At 43.9% G+C, this 15,722-nt stretch overlaps 1 protein-coding gene across 4 annotated transcripts in view; it reads left to right on the forward strand.

Moving 5' to 3' along the window:
* Positions 1–15,722, forward strand: part of ca10a (carbonic anhydrase Xa) — a 345,076-nt gene that overhangs the window by 141,320 nt on the left and 188,034 nt on the right. For all 4 annotated transcript variants that reach the window (XM_046356874.1, XM_046356875.1, XM_046356876.1 and 1 more), the window contains exon 4: positions 7,651–7,793. In XM_046356874.1, coding sequence (XP_046212830.1) covers positions 7,651–7,793 — 143 coding nt within the window. The remainder of the gene's footprint in view (positions 1–7,650; positions 7,794–15,722) is intronic.

The raw sequence follows: 15,722 nt of genomic DNA on the forward strand, positions 1-15,722 counted from the left end.
ATTTTGAACCATATGAGCATGATTCTTTATAGAACCTTCAAGAAAAGGTTCCATATAGCTCCAAAAAGGGATCCGCTATGCTGTTACGAACATGGAAGTTATTGCATGTCATGGCTATAATGGGCTCAATGGAATACATTGTCTTTCCGTTGCATCAATAAGAACGGTAAAGCTTAGTCTGGCATTTAACTCATCTTCTCGACACTTACATCAACGGATAGAGAAGAAGGATAACATTATTTTGATGGGTGTTCATTTTTTGTGGAATTGAAAAAGGTTATCATTTAATACAGTTGAAATGAGATGCACTGAAATGAAAGTAACTTCCAACAATGATCACTCGGATTATCGTGATATTATGTCTGATTCAACATACAATGTATAGTATGTACAGATAGGTGTAATCTCTACAAAGCATGTTGATTTTTAATCCCAGGATATCCTGCTATTGACAAACTTGAATTATGCAACAGAACATGACAACAACAGTAATTAATTAGGCAGTCCAGACAGCACCGGTGAGTGCAGGTAGGCCTAGACAGAGCAAGTTATTGGTGGTTGCAGCCCTGTTCCACCCCATTATGTTAATTTATTCATATTTGCAAAAATACACCCACATAATAATGCAAATTAGACATCTATCATGTTCTTTATTTTTTAACACAAAACTATACCTGATACAATTAAAAAATGTATATATGCATTCTAAGAAAATAAAAGTGAAATTTGACACTAAATTGTAAACACGAATTCCCACCAAAAGCCCTGAAATCCATTCATTATTTGTCCCTGCCAATAAAATGTTTTATCTGCTGTAATTCAGTAAATATCTGATGGATGTAAACAATTATACAAGTTTGGAGTATCTTCATCCATTACCCAACTGTTGCATTTAGTAGAATAAAAAATAAATACTTTTAACAATTTTGATGAACGTTGGCACTGTATAAATGATGTGTGTGTGGGCATAGTCTATGTGTATGTCTTTACTTACAGCACCATCCTCTAATGCACTCTCCTCCAGGCAGTGCTTTACTGGTTTATGTTGTCCATGGTAGAGGAGGGTCTAATTGTGTAGCGTCTCCTCTCTTCTCAGACCCCCGAGGCCAGAGCTCTGCCCTGATCTCTACCCTCCTCATCCCCAAATAAAAACACCGGGACGGCCCAGAGTCAACGCATAACCCTGTTCCTTCCAGGGCAGCTGTCACCTTAATTAGCCTGCATACACAGCTGAGAAATTACACTAAGTGCATGTTATCTATTGGTGGATAGGTGGTGGTTTACAGGTGGGCTGATTGGTGATTAGCTGACTGAAGGAGGAAAGGATGGAGGGAGAGGAGAGGAGGGAAGGAGGGAAAGTGAGAAGAAATTATTGTATGGAAGGCAAAGAAGAACGGAAGGATTATATGCCTCGCTATATGATTATGTGAGTTAATTATTGAATCAACTGTCATGAAATCCTATTATTCTCTCCATACCAAAATCACACATAAAGGATCAGAGTAAAAGCACAGGGTGAGTCCTTATAGAGCTATTGAATAATGAATGATAAAGCTCCTAAAGCTAACTTCCGAAGATAAGTCCGCATTTACGTAGGTTATCCCTGGCCAAATCTTCATTCCGTCGTGTTCAGTCGTCTGAAAAAAGGTGAAGTTATCGACAGGTCCTAGAGAACTGGCCGACACATCCCCTCTCCCTCCACACATCACAGCACCTACAGTATGTTCCATCCAGCGGCTAAAGGCCAGCCCATAAATATCCCTGTCCTCTTTTACAGCTTGCCAATAAGAAATGAAAGTGAGGTTAATATGCGGCAACAGACGGCCTGATATATGGGAGGTAGGGGCTATAGGAAGGCAGCGAAGCCAGTGAAGGGTCCTGTTGGGCTATTGACACGGCTGCTTGTGCCTATGTTCAAGGGTGTCGGGTGTCCCCTGCCCTGGTAGCCACTTGCATGGATCAATGGATTGATCACGTACACTCACTCCACACATGGATTTCCTGTCATTTCTCGGGAAGGATTTAGCATCTGGAGCGTGGTTGCCGCCCACTTCCTCCCCTTCTCTCCCTCTCCCTCTCTCGTCCTCCCTCTCTGAGTCTCACAGGAAAGACATTACTGCCAATTCAATAGTACCTTAAACAAGAGATGACTCTCCAACTCTCTAATGTATTTTCATTGTGTCGTTTTCCCCTCTTCCCCCTCCTGGCAATTTTGCAGGCTGGAGTAATTTGGTTTTGACAGCAGGGCTGGGTTGTAGTGTGTGTCTGTGTGTGTAGTATATTGGACAGCAGGTGGTTTCGTTGACTGGTGAAAGATGGCTGGGCTGCAGAGTGTGTAGTTGAAATGCTCATATTTAATTCACATCGTGCTGAACCGCTCTTACAGACAAACTACAGAAGTTCCACTAACCACTGTCCAGTCCAAGTCCAAAGGGTGTTCAGTGAGTAGAGCAAGTGCATGAGAAGACGTTTCAGTGAACCACTCTGGGGTTGTACATGGGCTTTAGCTCAGCCAACGCTGCCAATGCTGTCTTGTCAGCCAACATTGTCTTGATTCACACATATGTCCTGGGTTTGATACTTGAACGCTCTTACGGGTATAGTTGTGCCTAGGGCTGTGGCGGTCATGGAATTTTGAATGACAGTTATTGGTCAGCCTAATGACCGTTATAATCGTTTAAATTGCAAAAACAACAACAAAAAATGGAGGTAGGGGGGTGTTACCTAGGTAACCAAAGACTCGTTTGCACTTGTTTCAGCAATTAGCAACACCGTATCATCATGTAAAGAGTAACCGCAGAAACGGACTCAACCACACAAATGCCCAGCCGTACCTCTTCAGTCAGCTGTTTGTTCCACAAACAAAACAAACCCCGGTGATGACGGTTATTTTATTTTCATGAAGGTCTTCATCCATAATCTCCTGTTACACAACTATACTGTAATTGTGCCAGCCCTAGTTGTGCCACCATAAATAACATGTCAACTCTCCACCACTCTCCTCTTTCCAAGTTTCTGAACATGACAACATGACGCCAGTGACCAACAGCTGCTGTACTGTATGTTTGGAAACTTTCCAAGATACACATGGAAAGTGGATTATGCCTCAGAATGAAGTTCCTTTTCACCATGAGTCATCAAAAATGTCAAATTCAGCACCACCTTTTTTCCAGACACGAGGAGAATCGTAGCCATGATGTATTGCTGCTCTACCAGACTTGATACTGAGCAATGTGAGTGTGTAACGGCGTTCTTCGTTTGTTGAAAGAGAGTCGGACCGAAATGCAGCTTGGTGGTTACTCATGTCTTTAATGAATGAAATGACGATACATGAAAATAACGTAATATACAAAAACAACAAAACGGAACGTGAAACCTAATTACAGCCTATCTGGTCAATACTACACAGAGACAGGAACAATCACCCACGAAATACAAAGTGAAACCCAGGATACCTAAATACGGTTCCCAATCAGAGACAACGAGAATCACCTGACTCTGATTGAGAACCGCCTCAGGCAGCCAAGCCTATACAACACCCCTACTCAGCCGCAATCCCAATAACTACAAAACCCCAATACGAAATACAACAAAATAAACCCATGTCACACCCTGGCCTGACCAAATAATTAACGAAAACACAAAATACTAAGACCAAGGCGTGACAGAGTGGTTACCAACCAATCGATTGTGATGGACTGGGCGATCTCCCAAGGCATTCGTGGTTGATCCCCAAACATTTCTGTAAAAAACCCAAAGCCAAAGCCTTTTTTTCATATTGCGCTGTTGCGGTAGGTGCACTTGATTCAGCAGCCCTTGTGCCCGGAAGCCAAGGTGTTCCCATTTTTAACTATTTCATGTGTCTGAGGGTAGAACTCCGCCTACACGGCAAGCCCCGACACTAAATCAAGTGCAGCTATAGGCCTACAGCTGGCCAATCAGATATCTCAGATCACTGTGTCTGCACAGTGTCCTCGAGCTGTTAACTCGAACGCACAGCAAAGTTGATACTGAGATTGTAAGTCTTGAACAACCATGACTAGAGAGAGACTCAACCAATACAGCAAAGAGATGCTGTTTTTATGTGTAAGTTCATGTTTAAATTGTTATTCATCACTGTCAACACTTTGTCAACACATTTGTAACCCATAAAATGTGTGTTCTCCCTACTTCCACTCACGCTACAACCAGCACTGCTGTTCGAAGTGTTTCGATACGCTCGTGTTGTTATTATTAGAGCCTTGAGTCTTTTTTAATATCGGGGAAAATGTCACTTTCTCTAGTCATAGGAGTAAAAACATGAATTGGTGTATGAGGCAGAAATAATGCAGTGCGACTTGAGTTTTGCCATCTGCTGGAAGACTGTATTCTCTTTTCCTTAGAGGAGAGAAATAAGGCAGCCTGCCCGCTGCTCCCTCCCCTCAGACGGATCATCAGATGTCGGCCATCAGTCCAGCAAAAATAGAAAAGAAGCACTATTATGCTCACTTAGCTGTGCCTCATAAGTAATACAACATTTATTGTCTATTACCAGTGTGGTCATATACCTAATAAAAAATATATAGAGTTGAAGTCGGAAGTTTACATACACTTAGGATGGAGTCATTAAAACACATTTTTCAACCATTCCATACATTTCTTGTTAACAAACTATAGTTTTGGCACAAATTACACAAATGACTTGTGTGCATGACACAAGTAATTTTTCCAACAATTGTTTACAGACAGATTATTTCACTCCAGTCCGATCTCTGCAAACCATTTCTGTATGGACCCTGCTTTGTGCACAGGGCATTGTCGTGCTGAAACAGGAACAGGCCTTCCCCAAACTTTTGCCACAATGTTGGAAGCACAGAATCGTCTAGAATATCATTGCATGCTGTAGCATTGAGATTTCCCTAAGGGGCCTAGCCCGTGATTATGAAGAACAGCCCCAGACAATTATTCCTCCTCCACCAAACTTTACAGTTGGCACTATGCATTGAGGCAGGTACCAATGGCGGCAAGCTTTCCACCACTCCAGCTGACGTTTGGCATTGCGCATGGTGATCTTAGGCTGCTCGGCCATTGAAACCCATTTCATGAAGCTCCAGGCGAACAGTTCTTGTGCCGACGTTGATTCCGGAGTCAATTTGGAACTCAATACTCTGCAGTCCCCTTCTGTGAGCTTGTGTGAACTACCACTTCACGGCTGAGCCGTTGTTGCTCCTTGACATTTTTACTTCACAATAACAGGATTTACAATTGACCTTGGAAGTTCTAGCAGGGCAGAAACTTGACAAACTGACTTGTTGGAAAGGTGGCATCCTATGACGGTGCCATGTTGAAAGTCACCGAGCTCTTCCATACGGGCCCATGTTTCCCTATGGAGATTGCATGGCTGTGTGCTCGATTGTATACACCTGTCAGCAATGGGTGTGGCTGAATCCACTAAGTTGAAGGGGTATCCACATACTTTTGAGGTGTATATGGGAATTTCCAATAGTGGAATTCACAGAGTAAAAATAATATTTCTACTGCCTTGTGGAGTTCCTTATGTGATTCTAAATGGAATCCTGGCTGTGATTCTAAGCGGAAATGTGTTAATCCATGTGAAATGCTAGAAACGATGAAGACATCATTCCCTCTGCACAGGATGAGAGTTCCTGCCGTCAGTGGCCAAGTCTTATATAAGACATCAGTGGGGAGAAAGAGAAAGAGATAGCGAGGGAGGGGGAGAGATGTAGAGAGAGGGACAGAGAGAGAGAGATTAATATAGCGATAGCACAGTCCCTGTAGTGTCATCCTCTCACTGTGTCCTGCCAGTCTTACGGCAGTGCATAGAAGTGCTATCTGATGATGCTAGAGTTTGCTAACTTTGTTCTGATTAAGCCTGGATGACGTAACTGCTCATATCCATTTGCTGCTTGGGGTTCTTCTGGGTGACCTACATACATCCTCAAAAAGTTATACATCTGCACCATTGAGAGCATCTTGGCTGGCTGCATCACTGCTTGCCTTGGTATGGCAACAGCATTGCCTTGGATCGCATGGCACTACAAAGGATGGTACAGACAGCCTAGTACATCACTGGGGCCGAACTCCCAGCCATCCAGGACCTCTATATCGGACGGTGTGAAAGGAAGGTCCGGACATTTTTGACAATGAGGACCTTTATCTACTTCCCCAAAGTCAGATGAACTCGTGGATACCATTTTTATGTCTCTGCTTGCGGTTTGAAGGAAGTAGCTAACTAGCACTGGCATAATTGCTGAATAGTACTAGCGCAATAACTGGAAGTTTATGGGTATCTGAAAGCATGCTAGCAACTTCCAGTCTTTATGCCAATGCTAGTTAGCAACTACCTCTAACTTCCTTCATACTGGACACAGAGAAATGGTATCCACAAGTTCATTTAACTCTGGCGAAGTTGCCAAAATCCCCAAATATCCCTTCAAAGACTCCAGCCACCCAAGAAATAGACTCTTCTCTCTGCTTCCGCATGGCAAGCGCTACCGGTGCATCAAGTCTGACACCAACAGGCTCCTGAACAGCTTCTATCCCCAAGCCATAAGAATGCTAAATAGCTAACAAACTGGCTCCACAGACTATCTGAGTTGACCCTAGATTTTTTGCACACTCACAGGACTCTACATACAGGATGCACACACACACACACGCACTCACACACACACACACACACACACACACACACACACACACACACACACACACACACACACACACACACACACACACACACACACACACACACACACACACACACACACACACACACACACACACACACACACACACACACACACACACACACATTTATCATACACAATATGCTCCTGCTACTCTGTTTATCATACATCATGATAGCTAGTCACCTTACCCCTATACTGCACATATCTATCTATACCACTCCAGTATCCCTCCACATTGTAAATATGGTATTGGAACTGACCCTGTATATAGCTTCTTCCTTTCTCGTGTTCTTCTTATTTCTTATTTGAATTTCTCATGTTTTTGTTTGATCTTATGTTATTTTCTGTCCTATATAGATATTGATTTCTGCATTGGGTTTAGAGCTTGCAAGAAAGGCATTTCACTGTACTTGTGCACGTGACATTAAAACTTGAAACTTGATAGTTCAAACACGACTGTGTGTGTGTGTGTGTGTGTGTGTGTGTGTGTGTGTGTGTGTGTGTGTGTGTGTGTGTGTGTGTGTGTGTGTGTGTGTGTGTGTGTGTGTGTGTGTGTGTGTGTGTGTGTGTGTGTGTGTGTGTGTGTGTGTGTGTGTGTGTGTGTGTGTGTGTGTGTTTGTTTGTTTGTTTGTGTGTGTTCGTTTGTGTTTGTGTGTTTTTTGTGTGTGTCTTTGTGTGTGTGTGTACTAACTTATCGTGTCCCTATTACATGTGTAATCTACGCTCTCCCATATGACCGATAATTTACTTCACATAGAGTAGCCCTAACAAAGGCACAACAAAACCCTCCTTAGCCGCTCTTATCTCTTTTGCAACACATGCTAACCGTTTTGTGTTGCACCTCTTTGTATTTCAATGCCATTGTTTAGTACACATGCTAACCGCTTCTGCCATATTGCATCGCCATCGTTAGCAACACATGCTAACCGCTTTGTCTCTACTTCTTTGTGTGTTGCAGTGCCGTCATTCTGGGGGCTAGTGAACTCAGCTTGGAACCTGTGCTCCGTGGGGAAGAGGCAGTCTCCCGTCAACATCGAGACAAGCCACATGATCTTTGACCCCTTCCTCACGCCCATCCGGCTCAACACAGGAGGACGCAAGGTAAACAAACACTCAACAATGTTACTCTCAGAGTGTGTTCAAATTGCACCCTCTTCCTATATTCCTATACAGTGTACTACTTTTGACCAGGGCCTGAGTCCGAAATGGCACCCTATTCCCTATATAGTGCACTGGTCAAACGTAGTGCTTTACATCCATAATAGGGTGCTATTTCAGACCCAGCATTATTGTCTGGGGTGATGGATGTCGCTGCATTGTCGGTTCCTCACTGCTTTGTTTGGGAAGCCTCGAGTTTGTGGTACTATTGTGTGGTTCTATAATGCTGTTGTATGGTTTGTTAGGCAACTAGCCATGTACAGATCTCTGATCAATGTTGCTGGCTTAAACGCTTCACTTTTTTTTTCATCCCGGTGAACAAAGTCGGTTGTTTGTCACAGTTTCATTTTTTACAGAGACAGATGGCATTGGATCAACTCTACATTGTCTGGATATTACCATAATACCTATTGGTTCACACACGCAACACAAACACAGTAATATGTTACCGGAAAAGAGACCTATACAGGACAAAATATATATATTATATGAAATCCGTTGTGAGGGAGAACCACAAAACGACGTAAACACAAACACACATACACAGACACATGAATTAGCCACATAGTTATATATTGTCTTAAATTTAATTAGATTTATTTCACCTTTATTTAACCAGGTCGGCCAGTTGAGAACAAGTTCTAATTTACAACTGCGACCTGGCCAAGATAAAGCAAAGCAGTGCGACAAAAACAACAACACATAGTTACACCTAAACAAACGTACAGTCAATAACACAATACAGTGATCAGTAAGCTGCTCTGACAGCTGAAGCTTAAAGTTAGAGAGGGAGATATAAGACTACAGTGTCAGTGATTTTTGCAATTCGTTCCAGTCATTGGCAGCAGAGGACTGGAAGGAAAGGCGGCCAAAGTAAGTGTTGGCTTTTGGGATGACCAGTGAAATATACCTGCTGGAGTGCGTACTATGGGTGGGTGTTGCTATGGTGACCAGTGATCTGAGATGAGGCGGGGCTTTATCTAACAAAGACTTATAGATGACCTGGAGCCAGTGGGTTCGGCAATGAATATGTAGTGAGGGCTAGCCAACGAGAGCATACAGGTCGCAGTGGTGGGTAGTACATTTAAAAAAAATATATATGTATTTTTTACCTTTATTTAACTAGGCAAGTCAGTTAAGATCTAATTCTTATTTTCAATGACGCCCTAGGAACAGTGGGTTAACTGCCTTTTCAGGGGCAGAACGACAGATTTGTACCTTGTGAGCTCAGGGGTTTGAACTTGCCGTCTTCCGGTTACTAGTCCAACGCTCTAACCACTAGGCTACCCTGCCGCCCTGTACATGGGGCTTTGGTGACAAAACGGATGGCACTGTGATAGACTACATCCAGTTTGCTGAGTAGAGTGTCGTAGGCTATTTTGTAAATGACATCGCCGAAGTCAAGGATGGGTAGGATAGTCAGTTTTACGAGGGTATGTTTTGCAGCATGAGTGAAGGAGGCTTTGTTGCGAAATAGGAAGCCGATTCTAGATATAATTTTGGATTGGAGATGCTTGATGTGAGTCTGGAAGGAGAGTTTACAGTCTAAACAGACAACTAAACTAGGTATTTGTAGTTGTCCACATATTCTAGGTCAGAACCGTCCAGAGTAGTGATGCTAGTCGGGCGAGGGTGCGGGCAGCAATCAGTTGAAGAGCATGCCACGGAAGGAGTGTTGTATGGTGTTGAAGCTTGTTTTGGAGGTTTGTTAGCACAGTGTCCAAAGAAGGGCCAGATGTATACAGAATTGTGTCGTCTGCGTAGAGGTGGATCAGAGAATCACCAAAAGCAAGAGCAACATCATTGATAAATACAGAGAAAAGAGTACACCCGAGAATTGAACCCTGTGGCACCCCCATAGAGACTGCCAAAGGTCTGGACAACAGGCCCCCCTGATTTGACACAGATCTCTGTCTGATAAGTAGTTGGTAAACCAGGTGAGGCAGTCATTTGAGAAGCCAAGGCTATTGAGTCTGCCGATAAGAATGCGGTGATGACATAGTCGAAAGCCTTGGCCAGGTCGATGACAACAGCTGCACAGTACTGTCTTTTATCGATGGCGGTTATGATATCATTTAGGACCTTGAGCGTGGCTGAGGTTCACCCATGACCAGCTCAGAAACCAGATTGCATAGTGGAGAAGGTACGGTGGGATTCTAAATGGTTGGTGATCCATTTGTTAACTTGGCTTTCGAAGATTTTAGAAAGGCAGGGCAGGATGGATATAGGTCTATAACAGTTTAGGTCTAGAGTGTCTCCCCCTTTGAGGGTTGCAACAATTGTGGCGGATAGCCCAGCTGTGGTTGTGATTATCTAGCCCAGCTGATTTGTAGGTACACAGATTTTGCAGCTCTTTCAGAACAACAGCTGTCTGGATTTGGGTGAAGCAGAAGCGGGGGGGCTTGGGCAAGTTGTTGCACGTGGTGCTGAGATGTTGGCCAGGGTAGGGGTAGCCAGGTGGAACGCATGGCCAGCCGTAGAAAAATGCTTATTGAAATTCTCGATTATCGTACATTTATCGGTGGTGACAGTGTTTCCTATCCCCAGTGCAGTGGGCAGCTGGGAGGAGGTGCTGTTTTTCTCCATGGACTTTACAGTGTCCCAAAACTTTTTGGAATTAGTGCTACAGGAAACACATTTCTGTTTGAAAAAGCTAGCCTTAGCTTTCCTAACTGACTGAGTATATTGGTTCCTGATGTCCTTGAAAAGTTGCATATCGCGGGGGCTATTCCATGCTAATGCAGAACACCACAGGATGTTTTTGTGCTGGTCCAGAGCAGTAGTCAAGTCTAGGGTGAACCAAGGGCTTTATATGTTCTTAGTTCTAAATTTTTTGAATGGGGTATGCTTATTTAAGATGGTGAGGAAAGCACTTTTGAAGAGCAACCAGGCGTCCTCTACAGACGGGATGAGGTCAATATCCTTCCAGGATACCCGGGCCTGGTCGATTAGAAAGGCCTGCTCACTGAAGGGTTTTAGGGAGCATTTGCTTTGACAGTGATGAGGGGTGGTCGTTTGACCGCGTACCCATTACGCACACATGCATTGAGGCAGTGATCGCTGAGATCCTGGTTGAAGGCAGCAGAGGTGTATTTAGAGGGCAATTTGGTCAGGATGATAGGGTGCTCATGGTTGCGGATTTAGGGTTGTACCTGGTAGGTTCCTTGATAATTTGTGTGAGATTGAGGGCATCTAGCTTAAATTGTAGGATGACCGGGGTGTTAAGCATGTCCCAGTTTAGGTCAACTAATAGTATGAATTCTGAAGATAGATGGGGGGTGATCAACTCACATATGGTGTCTACGGCACAGCTGGGGGCTGAGGGGTGTCTATAGCAAGTGGCAACTGTGATAGACTTGTTTCTAGAGAGGTGGATCTTTCAAAGTAGAAGCTCAAATGATTTGGTCACAGACCTGGATAGTAATGACAGAACTCTGCAGGCTATCTCTGCAGTAGATTGCAACTTCGCCCTATTTGGCAGTTCTATCTTGTCAGAAAATGTTATAGTTAGGTATGGAAATTTCTGCATTTTTGGTGGCCTTCCTAAGCTAGGATTCAGACACGGCTAGGCCATCCGGGTTGGCGGAGTGTGCTAAAGCAGTGAATAAAACAAACTTAGAGAGGAGGCTTCTAATGTTAACATTCATGAAACCAAGGCTTTTAAGGTTACAGAAGTTAACAAATGAGAGCGCCTGGGGAATGGGAGTGATGCTGGGGGCTGCAGGCCCTGAGTTAACCTCTACATCACCAGGGGAACAGAGGAGGAGTAGGATAAGGGTACGGCTAAAAGCTATAAGAACTGGTCGTCTAGTGCGTTCGGAACAGAGAGTAAAAGGAGCAGATTTCTGGGTGCGGAAGAATAGATTCAAGGCATAATTTACAGACAAGAGTATGGTAGGATGTGAGTACAGTGGAGGTAAACCTAGGCATTGAGTGATGATGAGGTTTTGTCTCTAGAGGCACCATTTAAGCCAGGTGAAGTCACTGAATGAGTTGGGGGTGGAAAAAAGGTCGAGCTTAGGCATATTGAGCAGGGCTGGAGGCTCTACAGTGAAATAAGACAATAATCACTAACCAAAACAGCAATAGACAAGGCATATTGGCATTAGGGAGAGGCATGTGTAGCCGAGTGATCATAGGGACCAGTGTGTAGCTAGGCGAGCTGGAGACACGGCAATTCAGACAGCTAGCAGGCCGGGGCTAGCAGGCTAGCAGATGGTCCTCAGGGTGATGTTGTAATGAGAGAGCCTGTTGAAACTCCCGCGAACAGCTTTCGTCGGCAGACCAGTCGTGATGGATCTGCGGGGCTCCGTGTCAGCAGCAAAGGATCCAGGCCAATTGGCAAAAGAGGCATTGAAGCCCAGGAATTGTCTGATGGATCTCTTCAGCTAGCCGGGAGATGGGCCTAGCTCTAGGCTAATTGGTCCTTGCTTTGGGACAGAGACGTTAGCCAGGAGCAGTCACTCGGATAGCAGCTAGCTAGCTGCGACGATCTGGTGTAAAGGTTCAGAGCTTGCGGTAGGAATCCAGGAGATGTGGTAGAGAAAAAGCAGTCCCATATGCTCTGGGTTGATATCGCGCTGTGCAGACTGGCAGGAATTGACCGGGCTGAGGCTGGCTGATGTCCTAGTTAACGGTGATGACTGCTAGCAGTGGCTAACTGACTACTAGCTAGTAGCTAGTAAATACCATAGCGTACCGACAACAGTAGCGCAGCGTTGTATCTAAATGCATACCCTGCCATATGATAACAGCAATTGGGAGGTGGGTGCAGATGGGCTGTGTGTTCATGGTTGCATGTTGAGATGATTACTATGATGAGGGTGTGTTTACATTCCAGGGGTTGGTACAGGGTTACCCCAGGGCCGTGGCAGGAGCTGCAAGGGCATGCGCGCCCATACAGATTAGCCCAATGGCATGAGAGAAATCCACAATTACTCTGTTTAACTGGAGAAAGATAAATAGTAGACAGTAGAGGAGGGAGAGAAAGAAAGAGACATGGAGATAGATAAAAGAGGCCTGAGGGACAACTGTAATCAGATTCAGTGGCTAAACAATGCTATTTTTATTTTTACCTTTATTTTACTAGGCAAGTCAGTTAAGAACACATTCTTATTTTCAATGACGGCCTAGGAACAGTGGGTTAACTGCCTGTTCAGGGGCAGAACGACAGATTTGTACCTTGTCAGCTCGGGGATTCAAACTTGCAACCTTTCGGTTACTAGTCCAACGCCCTAACCACTAGGCTACCCTGCCGCCCCTATTACCTCTGTCATTATTGTTGGGAATGTAACTCCCATGCATTTGAGTTTTAGACGTTTTGAAATGGCACCAGGAACTTCTATTAGGGAGAGGGGGATATCTAGTCAGTTGTACAACTGAAATGTGTCTTCCACATTTAACCCAACCCCTCTGAATCAGAGAGCTGCAGAGGGCTGCCTTAATCCACATATTCAGCACCCAGGAAACAGTGAGTTAAATGCCTTTCTCAGGAGTAGAACGACAGTTGTTGACCTTGTCAGCTCAGGGATTCGATCCAGCAACCTTTCGGTTAACTGGCCCAAAGCCTCTACCCGTCAGGCTACCTGCCATACTACCCATCTGTGGGTTCGGTTCAGATAAAGGTGAGTTTTGTATTACATTTGAAGCAGCACACAGGGCAAAGACATAGTGATGTAGGACCTGGTAGTTACTGCTCTTGTCAAACGTGAGCCCTTTTGGCAGCTATGTGCATTTAGCTGATTCCTGTTGTCACAGAAGGTCCTTCCTCTATGAACAATTTTGTAGGTTTGCCCTAAACTCCAGTGGAACTTTTTCATTCATCAAAGTCAAAGAAAGTTTTCAGAGACACAGTGAAGTGAAAAGTAATTTAGGACTTTGTTGTCTCCGCCTGTTAATGTTCTCTGTTGTGTCTCCATCTCTCGAAGCATCAGAGCTGTCTGCAATGGAATAGTCTACTTCACATTGGCAATGCTGCTGAACACACACAACTCTTGCTCTTTCTTTTCTTAAGGAAAAGATTATCCCTCTGATTGCATGGTCAGTCATGAGGCGAGATGGAGGGACGTAGAGAGAGAAAGATGAAAGAGAGAGAGAGAGAGAGAGAGCCAGCCAGCCAGCCAGCCAGCCAGCCAGCCAGACAGACAGACAGACAGACAGACAGACAGACAGACAGACAGACAGACAGACAGACAGACAGACAGACAGACAGACAGACAGACAGACAGACAGACAGACAGACAGACAGACAGACAGACAGACAGACAGACAGACAGACAGACAGACAGACAGACAGACAGACAGAGAGTGAGGTTAGAGAGCGAGAATGCAAACAAGAAAGAGAGAGAATGAGAAAGAGAGATAAAAAGATGTGTCCAATAATGTCAAACCCAATCTCCCTTTCCCTTCTCTTATTTCTCCTCCCCAGTACCAAAGTGATTCAATTCATTTGAAACCTCTTCAAATAATTGTGGCTCATCTACGCAGAGAAAATATTCAATTAATACTGACAATTTAAACAGTGTGATTCCTCCAGTCCGACGCACATGACCTTGATGCATGTCTCCCCTCCATTAATTATGCCTTCCATTCAGGGGTCCTCTCATTTCCTTTAACTATTCATTAGGTAGAGATACGGACAGAGCAGTGGAGGAGAGCGACCCATCAGGGAGTCAGAGATGAAGTTAAATCTTCTCTCCCTCCCTCTCTCTCCTCTTTCTGTCTTTATCTCTTTGTTTCTCTCTCACTGTCTCACTATCTTACCCTCCTTATAGTATCTGTCTTTAACTCTCTCTCTCTCTCTGAATCAGTGAAGTGGAGGATTATATGTGGAGAAACCAAATGGTTAGTGCTCTTTTGACTTTGCTTTCGTTATTTTTCCCACTTAGACATCTGTGAATAATCTATTTGTGCGGTGAAATGGGCCCCGCTTCTCAGTTTTACATTAGGGACACATTTGCCTGTCTGTTCTCCAGGCTTTGAAGTCAAACGTGATCTTTTGTGAACGTGTGTTGTATTACTTTAGTAATCAGTTTCTGGCAGGTGGCTGTGGCTTTTTTGAGAAGCTGCTTCGCTAACGTACAGATTAATTCAAAGTTATAAAGTAGCGATAATTCATGCAAGTTTAAAGTTAGATAACTTTGAAAACAGTGCATGTGATACATTTACAGGCCCTGACCCTGGATAATCTAACCCTGACCTTAAAGAAAATAATGGCATTTAATGTATTTTTGACAGTGTTCATAGGTTCCCTATAGCCACCTGCAATTACAGTTGTTTATACTGTATTATGCACATAGGAGGCACTACCCCATCATGTCTGTGGGAGCCACAGACGTGATGGGGTAGTGCAACACACACAGATGTTTATTGCAAAGGACCAATTGCATTACCATCACACAAACAGATTCAATTATGCAAATTGCAGATTGAAATTAATTAGACACAAGCTTTGGTTGGCTGAGCCCATGCGAAGCTGTCACCATATCTCAAAGTGAGAGCCAGCTGCTTTGTCTGGTTGTCTGTCTGGGTGTCTGTCTGGGCAGGAATATCTTCAACATGCACTGTAACGGAAAAACGTTCAATGATATGGTAATTTGGGGTATTATAAACACTCAAAAACTCTGAAACATTTTCCTGCAGCATACTGTAAATAATGGTACATTATAGGAAAATATTGTGGGCGGGGCAAAGAGTTAATGTATTTCAAATGGTGCACTGTAAAAAATAATAATAATAATTACACTAGAATTTTTTATACACTAGAACCGCTGGGCCTCGACGGACCAACCTTCAAGCTAATGAACAGTCATTCTGACTGCAACATTCTAACAGTGTAATTAATACATTTCATACAGTATATGCTATCGCAAA

Source organism: Oncorhynchus gorbuscha, linkage group LG07, assembly GCF_021184085.1.
Source record: "Oncorhynchus gorbuscha isolate QuinsamMale2020 ecotype Even-year linkage group LG07, OgorEven_v1.0, whole genome shotgun sequence".
In the NCBI taxonomy this organism is placed as follows: domain Eukaryota; kingdom Metazoa; phylum Chordata; class Actinopteri; order Salmoniformes; family Salmonidae; genus Oncorhynchus; species Oncorhynchus gorbuscha.